This window comes from Leptonychotes weddellii, chromosome 8 (assembly GCF_054177405.1).
Source record: "Leptonychotes weddellii isolate Sample4059 chromosome 8, ASM5417740v2, whole genome shotgun sequence".
In the NCBI taxonomy this organism is placed as follows: domain Eukaryota; kingdom Metazoa; phylum Chordata; class Mammalia; order Carnivora; family Phocidae; genus Leptonychotes; species Leptonychotes weddellii.
In genome coordinates this window covers 82,755,377-82,772,538 of record NC_138376.1, presented here as the reverse complement: position 1 = coordinate 82,772,538, position 17,162 = coordinate 82,755,377, and the positions used below count along the sequence as shown (strand labels likewise).

Genomic DNA, 17,162 nt, shown 5'->3' with positions numbered 1-17,162 from the left:
AGAGCGAGAATGAGAGAGAGAGAGTACATGAGAGGGGGGAGGGTTAGAGGGAGAAGCAGGCTCCTTGCTGAGCAGGGAGCCCGATGCGGGACTCGATCCAGGGACTCCAGGATCATGACCTGAGCCGAAGGCAGTCGCTTAACCAACTGAGCCACCCAGGCGCCCCTTAAATTTTAATTCTTGAAACAGCATTAACAGTAAGACATTACTAATTTTATAAGGTAAAAATGATGTGTTCTTAAAATCATTTTTATTTTAAAATCTGCATATTTATATATGTAACAAGTCAAAATAATTCCATTTTTTAAATTATTCATGTACTTTAAAATCATAACATCTATTTTTCCTATATTCTGTTAAGTCTGTTTCACAAGAACTTGTATTTTAATAAGAAAATTTTAAAATTTCATTTTTTCTGACATATGTAACATTAATTGTATTTTCTCTTTAGGTAAGTGATTCCTTCTTTGAGGTCGAAGCCCTCATGGAAAAGATGAGGCAGTTACAGGAATGTCGAGATGAAGAAGAGGCAAGTCAGGAAGAGATGGCTTCACGTTTTGAAATAGAAAAAAGAGAGAGCATGTTTGTCTTCTCTTCAGGTAAAAACAATCATTACATAGTCATCAAAATTTCTGTTGCTTACAAAAAAAGAGGCCCACTTTATTTAAAGAATTTAAAAGTTTTAAAACATCAATCCAAATGTTTTTCCTTTTAGAGAGGCTATTATTGCATAGATATTCCTACTTACAAATAAAGCAGGCAACCAAGAAAAGGAAGTTACAGTATAAATAGCACTAGCCTAACAGAGGACATTTGAGTTTTAGTACTAAAATTACTGCCAATAAGCTTTGTGAATGTAAGTCACTTAACATATGAATGTTCACTTTTTCCTCTTCTTTAAAATTAGGAAATTGAGTACATAAAGCCCTAGGGTTGCTTTTCAGCTTTAGAAGTCAAATAGCTCCTTTGCACAAATCATTATTAGACAAACAAAGTTGAATCCTTTATGTTTGGCCTTTATGTACAGGCTATAGGATTTAATATTTAAACCAGGTAATTTAAAGGAAAAAAAGGTGAAGTATCTCAAAATGTATTTTGATAACAGAGTGGTATAAAGAGTATATGTGTTAAAAGCACCAAGTTTCCTAATAGCAAAGAAAAAATCAAATTTGTATAAATGAAGGTTGGATGTTATCTTATTTCTCCTTGAGGAAAAGGGTTTTTTTTGTTTCTATTGTCTTCAAACAAACATAAAAATAATCCAGAAAGGCTAAGAGCAGCAGTTCAGGACACACTGTAAAAATGATTCACCATTCCAGAATTGTCGAGGACCTTTGAGGTGTTAGAGAGATCATACTATATATTATAGGACATTATGGTTTTAAGACTTTAGTTGATTACTCAGTGTCAGAGAAAGGGTTATCCTATTTTTACTTGTTGTAGGTAAAATGAATTTTAACTAGCATCCTGTTTTTGAAAAGCTTTCAGTGGCTTTTTTGTTTATTTCAGATGATGAAGAAGTCACACCAGCAAGAGATGTATCTCGTCACTTTGAGGATACTAGTTATGGCTATAAGGATTTCTCTAGACATGGGATGCATGTTCCAACATTTCGAGTTCAGGTAAAATTGCGACTTGCTGTTATACACATGACGGGTTAGAAATACTTCAATCTGACTTAAAATAAGAAAAGTCCCCTGGATTTGAGAATTACAAAATGTTGCAGAAAGAAGTAACTTTTCTATGTCAGGCAGTTCCCTTAAATATATTTATTGTGTTGTTAAAGTTTATAAACCAGTTGATGAGAAATCAAAACACCTTCATCCATAAAACTCAATTACAGTAGTGGGTTAGGTTCCCAGGTAGTGTGCTAAAACTCAAGTTCCTAATATATCTAAACAATGAATAATAGTAGCATGTGTAGCACTGGTTTTTCTCCCCCATTCCTATTGAGCCCCTGATATGCACCAGGCCTGATGACAAGAGAAATGTCCCCAGCAACTCAAGCATTATATATATATATATGTGGGTGGAGGGAAAGAGGATGAAAAAAATCAGAAGTGAAAGATAATGCTTTATTCTCTTTAGAGAGAGTAAGTTTGTTTTGTTTTTAATTTGGGTGAGTTCTTACAGATAGGATACTGTAATTGTCATGATTAATTTTCTATGCTAATTTCCTTTAAAACAGTACTGAATGTTATTTGAAGCAATGAGAATTTTTGAGGGTTTTAATTTTAAACCTTGAGAGGATTCACATATTCCAAAATTACTTAGTACTTATCTCTTAGAGTGAATAAAATTAGTGATCTAGGGAGTAGAATTATTGTTGGTAGACCCAGTTTCCTTAGCTCCCCAGTCACTAACTTTGAAATACACAGTAAAACTTCCTCAGTTCAATTGTGTATATATTGAGTCCATGGAAACTTAGGGACCTAGTGGTCCTCTAGGATACCAGGCTCCTTTGTTTTTGCTTGGTAGGAGGCACGACGCTAAAAAAGTGCTTTGCAAACATCTTTCAGGAGCAACAGTAGCTATATTCCCTGGTTCCACAGTAAAAGGTGAGAATCAATCAATTAGCAAATATTTATTCTGTGTTTAAGCTTTGTAAGACTGCTTCCAATCAAATCTATTAGTAGAAACACTGCAGCCTAAGTATATTTTTTAAATAGTCTATCGTATAAATAGATCGGTAAATATTTAATTCAGATGAGTTGATACTCCAACTTCCTCAATTGTTGTGAAGGGCTAATGTTAATAACTTACCAGAAATAGGAAAATTTGAGACCTATAAGATTTTCTTTGCTCAACTGATGAGGATTATGTTTACAGGGATAAAAATTTGGCACAAGGAAGAGTTATAGAATATTTCTACTTGATAGTGTAATTGTGTCATGAAATATAATAGAATTGAAGAGATTGTGTGGACTGGAAATTTTATGGAGGAAGTTAGGACTTGAGAGATTTAAATGGTCCAAAAGCATGGGCATTGTAAAGCAGAGGAGACTCTAGGCAATAATTGAGCTTAGGTTGAGAGAGTGAGGGAGGGAATCATAACGAAATTGGCTGGCCTGCTGAATGCTTCAAGCAAAGGATTCCTACTTCTGATTCGTGGGAAACTGGTCAGGTTTGTAGATTTTGGGACCAGAGTGATAGCATATCAAAGAGGTGTTCCAGGAAAATTAATATGAGAGCAGCATAATAGTGTAGGGGCTTATTTTGCTTGAGGTAGAAAGAAAGGAAGCAGGAAGATTTAATGTAGGAAAACGAATTAGGAAACTTAGTGCTAAGAGAAAGGAGGTAGAGTGATGGTGGTTTTGAATTAAAAATTTACAAAATTTGAGGACCATTGTAATAGCTGCAGCAATGGAAAAGGAAAAAGGACTCCCAAGATAGGTTGCCTCTGGATGCTGAATGAGGAGAGAGTGAGAGAAAGCTGAAAATGGGTGGCCTGTGTGTAAGAGAGAAGGAATTCCGTTGGTTTTTTAAACTCACTGAGTTACAAAAGCTTGCATGCTTCAGTATAGAATATGAAAACGTCAGAGTGTACTGCAAATGAAGCTGGGAACTAGGATGCACTGGAAAGGCAGTGGATTCCAACTGCCAGTAATCTCACCATACGACAGAGCAGTAGACATAGAACTATACTTGGCTACATTTTAATTACTCGCATTTGTTCTATTTTCTGTATTTAGGACTACTGCTGGGAAGACCATGGTTATTCTTTAGTAAATCGCCTTTATCCAGATGTGGGACAGTTGATTGATGAAAAATTTCACATTGCTTACAATCTTACTTATAATACAATGGCAATGCACAAAGATGTCGATACCTCAATGCTTAGACGGGCTATTTGGAACTATATTCACTGCATGTTTGGAATAAGGTTAGTCTGTTTTCTTATGTTTATAAAGAAATATTTTTCCCTGGGCTCAATTATTCAGGTGCTTGGAACACACACGCACACAGAAGCACATATACAAATACTCAAAACCATCCCTTCCCCAATAGCTTATTTTTATGCTGCTTATGAATCACTCTGTCCTAGCTAGGCAGGAGGGAGTTAGGGATATTGACAAGAGTTAAAGGACAGATGCCTCCAGGGAAGGGGAGGGCAAACAAGCTGGTCCTAGAGCATAGAGGAAAAGTTTGTCACCAAACATCTTTGATATCATCTCCTTCTTGGAACTTAATACCCTTACACTGTTCTCCTAGCTGTTTTCAAGCTCCTCCTGAAGAATACCTACTCCCATGATACATCATCAAAATGCAAAGCTTTCAGGGGTGCCTGGGTGGCTCAGTTGTTAAGCGTCTGCCTTCAGCTCAGGTCATGATCCCAGGGTCCTGGGATCGAGCCCTGCATCAGGCTCTCCACTCGGCGGGAAGCCTGCTTCTCCCTCTCCCCCTGTTTGTGTTCCCTCTCTCACTGTCTCTCTCTCTGTCAAATAAATAAATAAAATCTTAAAAAAAAAAAAATGCAAAGCTTTCATGTCCTGTTAGGTATTCAGCCATATTATGTTAAATAGGAAATGCAACCAAAATATATATATACACATATATATATATACACATATATATATACACATATATATACGTATATATATGTACGTATATATATATGTGTATATATATATATACACACACATACACACACACACCACCCTCTAACATATACACACAAACTCCACACTATAGGACTTTCTGATTATTTTAGCTGTAAAATCAGGCTTTCTTTTGCTATTCATTTTATCAGTGACCAGACTATTGACTGGGCCTCCAGAAAGTAGTAGAGCCAGCTTTGCAAGAGCTTTTTTCCTTTTCCACTGAATACCAAATAAGAGACTTCAGTCCCTGGCTGTTCTAGAAACCATCACCCATGGGGGCAGAGCAGACACGGGTGCGTAAACCATCTTGGCTTAAAGCAGAACAGCCTATCCTAAGTGTGGGTGCTGTGAGGCCATCTATAGCTCATCCTTCCTCTGGAATAATCGTCTGCCAACCCCCCACCATTTTTTTCCTCATCTGATCCCAGAAACTCCTGGAAACATGAGGGAAAAAAGGGATAATTGTAGTCGTTTTCATTTGTATAAGTGGATTACCATCTATATATCACTGCAGTAGTTAAACATTGTTTAATTTGTGGAATTCTTAACTTCAGCAATACTCAAACTGTTTCCACAGTTTCCTCAGTGTGCTTCTTTATGATTATAAATATATACTGTTGCTTGGGCACTGGAAACTTTTCTGTTCATCTCCCTAACTTCTGTGTTTCTTATCCTTTTATATTCACTCATCCACCCCCAATTAAACATTGTAAAGCAGTTATTTAGGAGGACAGAGCTGCCTACACAGAGAGGGAAGAAGAATTTACTATTAATGTCCATACTTTCATAAGAAAACAGACTATATGTTGAAAATATAATAATTCTCATTTTGTCTTTTAACAGATATGATGACTATGACTATGGTGAAATTAACCAGCTATTGGACCGTAGCTTTAAAGTTTATATCAAAACTGTTGTTTGCACTCCTGAAAAAGTTACCAAAAGAATGTATGATAGCTTCTGGAGGCAGTTTAAGCACTCTGAGAAGGTACATACCTGTTGTGGTTTGCTCTTTAACTTAGCAGTGATTCTCATTCTCCTTCAGCTAATCTAGTGGCCCTCAAATCCTTTCCGTCACCTCTTCCAATCCCGAGAAGAACATTCCTGCACATCTGTCTCTGGTATCCCTTGGAAGGAACCTCATTATAGTGTTAGAGTGAAAGAATAAAGACAGGGAAGACAGGTGGCTGGCCCCAGCTCAGAAGTGCTGACCTGGTTCTACTGCTTGGGGGAAAGAGGACTTTAAAGATAGAAATGTCTGGTCTTTGAGCCATCTTTTTAAATTATTAAATGATGATTTGGCAGGGAAGTTAGTATTCTAATAAAGCAATGTCTAGATTTTCTGAAATGTAACAAACTTCCAAGAAGAGATGTGATCCGATATTCTATCCAAAAAGAACATAGCTTTCATTTTGAGACAAAGTCAAGACTTCTAGGTTATTCAGAGCACACAGAAAATGGGGGTTTATTAGATGCACTGAAAAACTGATTGGGAATGTTTTTAACCCTACCTTAAATAATGTTGTGTTTTATATTCAGGTTCATGTTAATCTGCTTCTTATAGAAGCTAGGATGCAAGCAGAACTCCTCTACGCTCTGAGAGCCATTACCCGCTATATGACCTGATGCCTTTCCTCCATTAAAGATAATGGAATGATCAGCAGACATAGTCTACAAGGGGATGGTACTAAGCCCCAGGACCAATGGTAGATAAAAATTCAGAAACCCATTGTGCCATGATTCCTTTAGTTTTTGCTATGTTACTGTGGAAATACCACTGCTGGCACGAGCAGTGACTGCTTGGCAGCTTCAAGTGTGGAGCTGTGAAGGGCTGCCGTTCACAGTATTTTGCTTTTTGACAGTACAAGATGCTGTGTAACTATTTTAATACAGCAAATAGTAACTCTCCAAATCCTGTTGCTTTTATGTTAAATAACAAGAATTGGAGCATGCAAAGAATGGGAGTTGGATAATGACCTAAGCTTTTTATACATAAAGAATTTTAGATCTTGGTGCTGCTATTTCTGCTGGTGGAATGAATAGAGTGGCTGTTCCAGTTAAGCTATTAGTATAAAAGTGAACATTGCTACTATCTGAGCCTACATACCTAATTTGTGTGGTTTCGAATTAAACTTGCATATGTGTTAATTTTTTGCATCTAAAAAAGCATAGAATTATTACAGCTAGGCAAAGACCATTTCGATGGTAACAGTTCATTTCTTTCATTGGATGAATTAAACTCCAGTGGCATTCTTAAAGATTTTCTTCAAAAAGCAATCTTAAATGAAAGTGTATAAATTATAAGAAAAGCTAGCTATCTTTTGATATGCTGTTTCCCAAGATTCTGTGACACTGGAGGGCAGCTGTCTTGTGCAGTATTTTGTTTCCAGCACTGAAGTTGTGGGAAATGTTGCTGTAGACTGCTGCGCAGTCCCCGGTGCATTCTGCCCCTCTACTCCTGCTCCCCTCATGGTCCCCACTTTAAAGATTGTGCAGCTCTTTAAATAATAAAGCTGGAAAAATATTTTTAGTCAGGTTGTCAAATTTGATTTACAAAAATGCTTTGAAATGCAAAAATATTTGAAAAAAATGTATTAAGTATACTTTGTATTCTGGAAGCGTGAATTGCTTTTGAAGTCTGTCAGTATTATTGGTATTTTTCAATAAAGAATCATTTTTTCTCCAGTTTTATGTGCTGTCTCTGACTTCACAACCAGTTACCATTCTGAGTTTCTATTTACTTTTATTAGCCAAGTAGATTCACACTTAAATAATGCTGTAATCAGATGAGAGACTATTAAACAGCAAACTCTTAATGTCCTTTTAAAGGTTACAAAGAAGAGTGCACCTTCACGATCTTACCTAAGACTATTTTTTGGTCTCATGCCTTGTCCCTTTTGAACTGAGAGGTTTTAGAGTTCAAATAAGAATTATCAGAAACAAGGGACACTGGGCTGGCTCAGGCCCACATAATAATTGATCTATAGACCTGTTGAACCTTGCCATGTAGGACAGTTCACACAGCTTAATACTGAATGTAAGCTAGTATGAGAATTGTTGGGGATGCCTGGATGGCTCAGGTGGCTAAGCATCCGACTTTCTCGGAGTCCTGGATCGAGCCCAATATCAGGCTCCCAGCTTGGCAGGGAGTCTGCTTGTCCCTCTCCCTCTGCCCCCCCTCCACCCCCCCAACTCGTGCTCTCTAAAATATTTTTTTAAAAAAGAATTAGAATTGTATTCAATTATTTTGGCTGTAATTTTTAGAAAAGGAGGCATGGGTGTTATTCTATTACTGTAAAATAATCTTAACCAAAATTTGGTGAATTTCATTAGTTGGTCACCTCACATTTTGTTTAGATTTCTAAAGTATCTACAGTATGTTGTCCTTTAATTTGGTGAATGTATTAAACTTCTCTCCCACCCCCGTAAAAGAAAAGTTGGTTGAGCATGTAACTCAGTCTTGGAGTTGTAAGTTCGAGCCCCACATTGGGTGTAGAGATTACTTAAAAATAAGATCTTAAAAAGAATTATTAGAAACAAAGACTAATTTGACAACAGAACAAAAAGATACTGTCAAATTTAAATCAAATCATTAAATTGAGCTCTAAATTTAATCAAAGCTGTTGTAATAACTGCTACTCATCAAAACATTTGAGCTCGACGTAGTGCCTACAAATTTATAATTATGGATGAGAGTAGGGAGGCACAATTTTAAATAGAAGTGGTTCCTGCCTTCAAAGTTACATATCCTGGTGAGAAGACAAGATATGTTTCTTTAAATATAAAATATATTGATAACAATAAGTCCATTTCTAATTAGCTTACAATTATACATGGTCCTACCCAATGAATTTGCATCATGCCTTTGCCATTTTCTGTCTGCTGCTGAGTTATAGCAATACAGGTGAACCCAATAAGTAAGGGTACACTGGATATAGTTAAATTTTTACTTATTCTGGTCTTGGTTCTTTACACTTAAATATACAAAATTTCTACTAATCAGTAATAGGATGACCACAAAACAAGATCAGCTGAATGCATTATCTTAGTCTGCTGAAGCTTATAGAATCACTTAGAAATCACATGTTGAAATGAAAATTTTAACAAGTAAAAAATAATGCTTATACCTAAATAAAGGCATGCCTGTGATACAAAGTTGATGTTTCAGCATCTCTCATTGAACAGGTGTTTCCTGTTACTCGGACTGTTTAAACACACAGGATTTGTAATGTTACTATAATCTTTTAAACTAAGAGTTGACAAAATAATTGAGGAAGGTAAAATAGAATACTCTATGGGATACCAAAACCCTCCCCCACGAGAGGAAAATTAAATCATGAAAAGATTTCTGGTTGAGATTTCCAAGATTCAATTTTTTTTTAATCAGAGGTTTTGTGGTAAAAATTGGGGAAATTTTTTATTAGGCCAAATTTAACTCAGTATCTCTTACTATAAGAATTAAATTCCAAATACATCTGTATTTACCATAATTTTTAAGTTTATCTTGATATAAATGGTGGTGATAATTTCAAATTCACTTAAAAGCTTAGAGATTTTTATTTTTCTAATGGTTTAGGTATTTCAAATTAGTTTTAAATAAAACTTGGATAAGCTTGTTTTCCATCATTAAGATACTGTGAAAGACGTATCTGTGACTAGTGAGTATCAATCAAGGGATAGCAAAAGCCAAAAGAATAGGAAGTGACACCACCAGTGAAGTTCCAGGTCCTCGTTTCCCATGGAGACACTGAGTTAACAACAACACTCAGAACCAAAATACTTTTGTGAAGACTCTAGAGCCCAATTGGGGAGCTACAGCACCCAGGCAAACATAAAACCAGGAGGAAGCTATACCAAAAAGTGTAGGAAAGTTAATGGAAATACACTTATTCTAGCCCCTCTCTCTACTATAGGCACAGCATGGCACAAAGTCCCAATTCTTGGCTCCTCCCTCAGGGCAGAAGGAAAAAGTAGACCTTGTGTCCAACACTCTGGTTTGTCTTGGGGCTGTTTGAGACCTGACTTGGAGCACTAGTGGGAGTGGTGGCATGGTTTGGATGCTGATTAGAAGCCACTGAAAACAGAAGTGAGCACACCAGTGCATTAGAACAGCATGGAGTTTATACTTTTGCAGGCACTGCATAGGTGGCAAGAGAGTACAGATACAATAAAAACTGAAACAGAAAAGTCCTGAGAAGAAACAGGGGCAAGCCTCTTAGGAAAATTCAAACAGTTAAAAGCAGATGTATATCCTGAAATGAAACTATACACACAAACTCGGGATACCTCCCCAAAAAAGGTCTGAGAGGTTCCAGAACTTCTAACTAGGCTGATGGGCAAAGCCAGTCTGTAAAAGCTGGAAGAGGTGACTATTTTTCAAATGCCCAAATCCCAACAAAGTTCACAAAACATGAAGAAACAAGGGAACATGGCCTAATCTACAACACAAAAATCTCCAGAAACTGACCCTAAAGAAATGCAGATCTCTGAATTTACTGGTAAGAATTTAAAACAATTGCCTTAAAGATACTCGAACTAAAAGAAAACAAGATTGATAAAGAAAGAAAACACACAAGATGAGATTGTTGTCAAAGAGACAAACTATAAAGAACAAATTCTGAGCTGAAGAAAATAATTGAATTGAAAAATTCACTAGAGGAGCTCAATAGGAAACTTGATCAGACAGAAGAAAGAACCAGCGACCCTGGAGACAGGTTATTTGATGTTATCAAGTCAGGGAGACAAAAAGAAAAATGAAGTGCAGAGAGCCTAAGGGACTTACAGGGTATCATCAAGCAGATCAATATACGTTATTGGAGAATAGAGAGCAAAAGAAGCAGAGAATTTATTTAGAGGAAAAATGAATGAAAATTTACCAAATTTGAGGAAAGAAATGGGCATACTAATTCAAGAAGTTCAACAATTCTAAGAAAAATCCAAAGAAATCCACAGTGGGACACATTATTATCAAACTGATGAAAGTAAAAGAAAAAAAGCCTAAAAGTTGTCTTGTACAAGGGAGCATCTACAAGATTTCAACAGGTTTCTCAGCATAAACCTTACAGGCCAGAGGGGCACGTCACTGGCTCAGTGGGGGGAGCATGTGACTCTTGATCTCAGGGTTATGAACTTAAGCCCCATGTTGGGTATAGAGATTACTTTAAAAAAAAAATTGTATAGGCCAGAGAGCAGTAGAATGACATATTCTAAGTGCTGAAAGGAAGAAACTACCAACTAAGAATACCGTATCAAATAGGAGACAAATTAAGACTTTCCCAGAATTTATCATCTGAGGGAATTTATTATCACTAGACCCGCCCTACAAGAAATGCTAAAGTAAATCCTTTAGGTCGAAACAAAAGGATGCTACAGAGCAATGCATGGCCATATGAAAATATAAAATTATCTGACAACAGTAAATATGTAACAAATACAGAAACCTGTATTATTGTAATTTGAGCACATAAATCTGCTTTTAGTTCTTGTATATAATTCAAAAGACAAAAGCATGAAAAATATAAATCTATGTTAATGGGTACAAGATATATAAAGACATAATTTGTGACATCAGTAACAAAGTGGGGGTGGCCAGAAATGTAAAGGAGTGGAGTTTTTGTATGTAATTCAAGATATCAGTTTAAAACAAATTTTTATAACTAAGACTTTTTTTTATATAATCCCCATGGTGACCACAAAGAAAGTATATCTAGAATTTACACAAAAAGAAATGAGAAGGACATCAAAGAAGGTTACTACAAAAAATTTAATGAAACAAAGGAAAGAGAGGGGAAATGAGGGACCAAAAAAAGCTATAAAACATACAGAAAACAGTCAACAAAATGTCAATAGTAATTCCTTCCCTATCAGTAATTATATTAAATGTAAATGCATCGAATTCCCCAAAAGACATAGATTGGCTCAATAGATAACATAAAAAAGAGAATCTAACTATATGCTATCTATAAAAGACTAACTTTAGGTCTAAGGACACATACAGGCTGAAAGTGAAAGAACGGAAAAAATTCTACGCAAATGGTAAACAAAAGAGTAGAAGGAGCTATACTACTATCGGACAAGGCAGTCAATTCACCATGAAAATAGAACAATTCTATTTTGTCTCTCCCACATTTTCAAATACTATAGCACCTAAATATATGAAGCAAACAACAGAATTGAAGAGAGAAAGAGCAACACAATAATAGTAGGAGATCCAATAACTCACTTTTAATAATGGGTAAAACAACCAGAAGATGACTAAGGAAACAGGATTTGGACAACACTTATAGACTAATTGGACCTATCAAAAATTTACAGAACACTCTCCGTGCAACAACAGCAGACTGCACATTCTTAGGTGCATATGGAATATTCTCCAGGATTGAACACATGTTAGGCCACAGAACAAGTCTTAATAAAATTTTTAAAAATTTAAATCAGAGTAACTTTTTGATCACAATGGAATAAAACTAGAAATCAGTAGATTTGGAAACTCCACAAGTATGTGGAAATTAAACATATTCTCAAACCAGTGCATCAAAGAAGAAATCACAAAAGCAATTAGAAAATACCTCAAGACAAATTAGAATGAAAACACAATATACCAAATCTTATGGGATGTAGTGCTAAGAAATTTATAGCTATAAACCCTTATATTAAAGAAAAAGGATCTCAAATCAACACTCTGACTTTACACTTCAAGGAACTAGATAAAGAAAAACGATCTAAACCAAAGCTTGCTGAAGGAAGGAAATAAGACTTAGAGCAGAAATAAATGAAACAGACTGTGGGGGGAGGGGAGGGAAAAAAATAAAAACTAAGAGTTATTTGAAAAGAACAAAATTGACAAACCTTAACTAGATTAAGAAAGAAGACTCAAGTAAAATCAGAAAAGAAAAAGGGGATATTACAACCAATATAACAAAAAAGTATTACAAGAAAATACTATGAACTCTATGCCAACAAATTGGATAATTTGGAAACATACAACCTACCAAGACTGACTCATGAAGAAATAGAAAATCTGAACAGACCTATATCTACTAAGGAGACTGAATCAGTAATCAAAAACCTCCCAACAAAGCCCAAAATCAAACAGTTTCACTGGAGAATTCTACCAAACATTTAAAGAATTAACACTAATTCTTAAACTCTTCCAAAAAATTGAACAGGTGGGAGCACTCCCAAACTCATTTGGAGGCCAGCATTATCCTGATGCCAAAGCCAGACAAAGACATTACAAGAGAGGAGCTTGGGAAGATGGCAGAGTGGGAGGACCCTGACCTCACTCTATCCCCCATTTTCAAATAGATATCATCCACATCCAAGTCAATAAACTAGAGAGTGGTCGGGAGACTGGCAGAACAAAATCCACAACTAAATATAGAGAAACTGCCTCTGAAAGGTTAGGAAGGTCAGAAAGGTGGAGGAAGGCTGTCCACATGAGGGAGGAAGCTGCATGTGCAAAGAAGACAGAAACAGGCCCTCATACCAGAGAGCTCACTTGGGGAAGACTAATCCCCATAACATTTGGCTTTAAAAACCAGAGGCGCACAGGCACCTGGCTGGCTCAATCAGTGGAATGGGGTACTCTTGATCTCAGGGTCATGAGTTCGAGCCCCACATTGGGCATGGAGCCTACTTAAAAAATAAATAAATAAACAAAAGCCCAGAGAGGCTGAATTCTGTGAGTTTGTAAAACCAGTGGGACTTGCAAGTGTCTTATCAGATAAAGAGCTAGTATCCAAACAAAAAACAAAAAATCCAGTCAAGAAATGGGCAGAAGAGGGGGCGCCTGGGTGGCTCCGTCATTAACGTCTGCCTTCAGCTCAGGTCATGATCCCAGGGTCCTGGGATCGAGCCCCACGTTGGGCTCCCTGCTCAGCAGGAAGCCTGCTTCTCCCTCCCCTGCTCCCCCTGCTTGTGTTCCCGCTCTCGCTGTCTCACTGTGTCTCTCTCTGTCAAATAAATAAGTAAAATCTTTAAACAAAGAAAAGAAATGGGCAGAAGACATGAACAGACATTTCTTCAAAGAAGACATATAAATGGCCAACAGACACATGAGAAAATGCTCAACATCACTCGGCATCAGGGAGATGCAAATCAAAACCACAATGAGATACCAACTCACACCAGTCAGAATGGTTAAAATGAACAACTCAGGAAACAACAGATGTTGGCAAGGATGTGAAGTGAAGAAAGGGGAACCCTCTTACATTATTGGTGAGAATGCAAACTGGTGCAGCCACTCTGGAGAACAGTATGGAGGTTCCTCAAAAAATTGAAAATAGAGCTACCCTAGGATCCAGCAATTGCACTACTAGGTATTTATCCAAAGATACAAATGTACTGATCCAAAGGGACACCTGCACCCCAATGGTTATAGCAGCAATGTCCACAATAGCAAAAACTCTGGAAAGGGCCCAGATGTCTGTCAACAGATGAATGAATAAAGGAGATGTCATACACACACACACACACACACACACACACACACACACACACACACACACAGGAATATTACTCAGCCTTCAAAAAGAATGAAATCTACCACTTGCAACAATGTAGATGGAACTAGAGGGTATTATACTAAGCAAAATAAACTAGTAAGAAAAGACAATTACCATATGATCTCACTCATATATGGAATTTAAGAAACAAAACAGATGAACATAGGGGAAGGAAAGGAAAAATAAAATAAGATGAAAATGGAGAGGGAGGCAAACCATAAGAGATGCTGAACTCTAGGAAACAAACAGGGTTGCTGGAGGGGAGGTGCGGGGGAGGGATAATTGGGTGATGGACATTAAGGAGTGCACTTGATGGAATGAGCACTGGGTGTTCTATGCAACTGATGATTCACTAAATTCCACCCCTGAAACTACTAATACAGTATATGTTAGCTAAATTGAATTTAAATAAAGAATTAAAAAAGAAAAAAAGACACTGCTGAATTGTACACTTTAAAAGGGTGAATTTTACGATATGTGAATTATATCTCAATAAAGCTATCATTTAAAACAAAACAAAACAAAACAGTGGGACTTGAAACATGGAGCTTTAAAAGTACAGCTGACTCAGCACTGGGTAAGTCAGGAGGGCAAGTGATAGCTGGGTCACCACCCTTAAAGAAACAGCAGCCTATGTGGAGAGGTAACATAAAAACAGCAGTTTACACAATGCTGGGGGCAAACAGGAGACAGATCAGTTCATACTGCTTTTGGAACATGTTGGGGTACTTCTTTGAAAACAAGGGAGCTGGCAAGTGCCATTTTCCTCCCCTTGCCCCCAACATAAACATAGAGCCACCTGCGGGGCTGGGGCTGCACAAACACTTTCTACCTAACCTGCTAGCAGTGTACCACGCCCATGGGTTCTCCTAAGGACTCATCAGCTCCAAGCCTGCTAGTCTCAGCCCTGGGCCCAGGGAAAACTTTGTTAAGCCACACGAGTGACCCACCCGGCCACCAAGTGCTCAGCTGCCCCTGCACATTGTGCCCAACTGCCATACTCTGCCCAGCTGGGCATCCCCAAACACCCTCTTGCATTGGCTGACCATGCCCGGCCTCACACCCCCACCGGGGCACACAGCCCTCAGCCACCACAGCACTTCTGGGCTTCCAACTTAGGACTAGTGGCCCAGCACAAATTTTGCTAACACTGCCACCCTGTTTCCAATTACCCCAGCAGGCACACTCCCTCCGAGCTGGCCTGCCTGGGTCCCTCTAACACCACAGAGAGGAAGCATAGCCCACAACAGGCAGAGTCAGTGCAGACTGAAAGGAAGAGTGACTCATGCACAACAGCAGGGAATACGCAGCACACATAGGATGCTCTCCTGAAGTGCCAGGTTCTGGGAAACAGGGGACACTGCACTGCAGGGCACTCCAGGACCTCTTCATAAAGTCACAACTTTCAAGAGCAGAAGACACAATTGACTTTCTTAACCCACAGAAACAGAGAGAGAAGCAGACAAAATAAGGAGAGAAATTTATCCCAAATGAAAGAATAAGCCAAGGTCACAGCCAGAGTTCTAAATGAAACAGATATAAGTAACATGCCTGATAGAGATTTTAAAGTAATGAGCATAAGGATACTCATGGAACTTAAGAGTAGAAGACATGAATGAAACCCTTAACACAGAGATAAGGAATAACATAGCAGAGATAAAGGGCACAATAAACAAAATTAGAAACACACTTGATGGAATGAACAGCAGGATGGAAGAAGCACAGGAACAAATTCGTGACCTAGAAGACAGTGATGGAAAGTAATCAAGCTCAACAAAGAGAGAGAAAAGTATTATGCAAAATGAGAATAGAATAGACTTAGGGAACTCAGTGACTGCATCAAATGTAACAATTTTCATATTATAGAAGTCCCAGAAGAAGAGGAGAGGGGTAAGAAAATTTATTTGAAGAAATAATAGCTGAAAACTTCCCTAACCTGGGGAAGGAAACAGATATCCAGATCCAGGAGGCACAGAGAACCCACAACAAAATCAACAAAAGCAGACCCACGCCAAGATATACTATAATTAAATTTGCAAAATAGAGTGATAAAGAAAAAAATTAAAAGCAGCAAGACAAAAGACGTCATTAACTTACAAGGGAAAACCCATAAGGCTACTGGAGATTTTTCAACAGAAACTTTGTAAGCCAGAAGATAGTGGCATGTATATTCGAAATGCTAAATGGGAAAAATCTGCAGCGAAGAATGCTCTATCCAGCAAGGCTGTCATTCAGAATAGAAGGAGACGTAAAGAGCTTCCCAAACAAAAACTAAAGGACTTTATGACCACGAAATCAGCTCTACAAGAAATATTAGAAAGGACTCAGTGGAGAGACCAAAAGTGACAGTATAGAGGTAGGAAACACAAAAGCTATAAAAATGAATATTTCTGTAAAAAAAAAAAAAATCAGTCAAGAAACTCACAAAAAAGGATATAAAATATAATAACATATATCTAAAACATGGGAAGGAGAGGAGAAAAGGAGTTCAAACTCAAACAACTATGAACTTAATACAGACTGCTGTATGCAGAAGGGTTTATATACAAACCTAATGGTAACTATATATCAAAAAACACTAATATACAAAGAATAAAAAGAAAGAAACCCAAATATATCACTAAAGAAAATCAGCCAAACATGAAAGACAAGAAAGGACCAGAGAAAATCTTCAGAAACAACCAGAAAACAAGTAATAAAATGGCAATAAATACATATCCAGCAATAATTACTTTGAATGTGAATGGACTAAGCACTCCAATCAAAAGACATAGGGTGACAGAATGGATAAAAAAAAATAAGACCCATCTATATGCTGTCAACAAGAAACCCATTTTAGACCTAAAGACACCTGCAGATTGAAAGTGAAAGGATGGAGAAACATCTATCATGCCAATGGATGTCAAAAGGAAGCTGGAATAACAATTCTTATATCTGACAAAAAAAAACTTTAAAACAAAGACAGTAACAAAAGACAAAGAAAGACACTATACACCAATAAAGGGGACAAGCCAACAAGAAGATATAACAATTGTAAATATTTATTCACCCAACA

General features: G+C 37.3%; 1 protein-coding gene across 4 annotated transcripts in view; it reads left to right on the top strand.

The window, feature by feature from the left end:
- SESN1 (sestrin 1) overlaps positions 1 to 7,286 on the top strand; it is a 109,245-nt gene extending 101,959 nt beyond the window's left edge. For all 4 annotated transcript variants that reach the window (XM_031023896.2, XM_031023894.2, XM_006729461.3 and 1 more), the window contains 5 exons: positions 452 to 599; positions 1,510 to 1,622; positions 3,693 to 3,883; positions 5,445 to 5,589; positions 6,141 to 7,286. In XM_031023896.2, coding sequence (XP_030879756.1) covers positions 452 to 599; positions 1,510 to 1,622; positions 3,693 to 3,883; positions 5,445 to 5,589; positions 6,141 to 6,227 — 684 coding nt within the window. In that variant the 3' untranslated portion in view covers positions 6,228 to 7,286. The remainder of the gene's footprint in view (positions 1 to 451; positions 600 to 1,509; positions 1,623 to 3,692; positions 3,884 to 5,444; positions 5,590 to 6,140) is intronic.
- Positions 7,287 to 17,162: the final 9,876 nt, after the last annotated feature.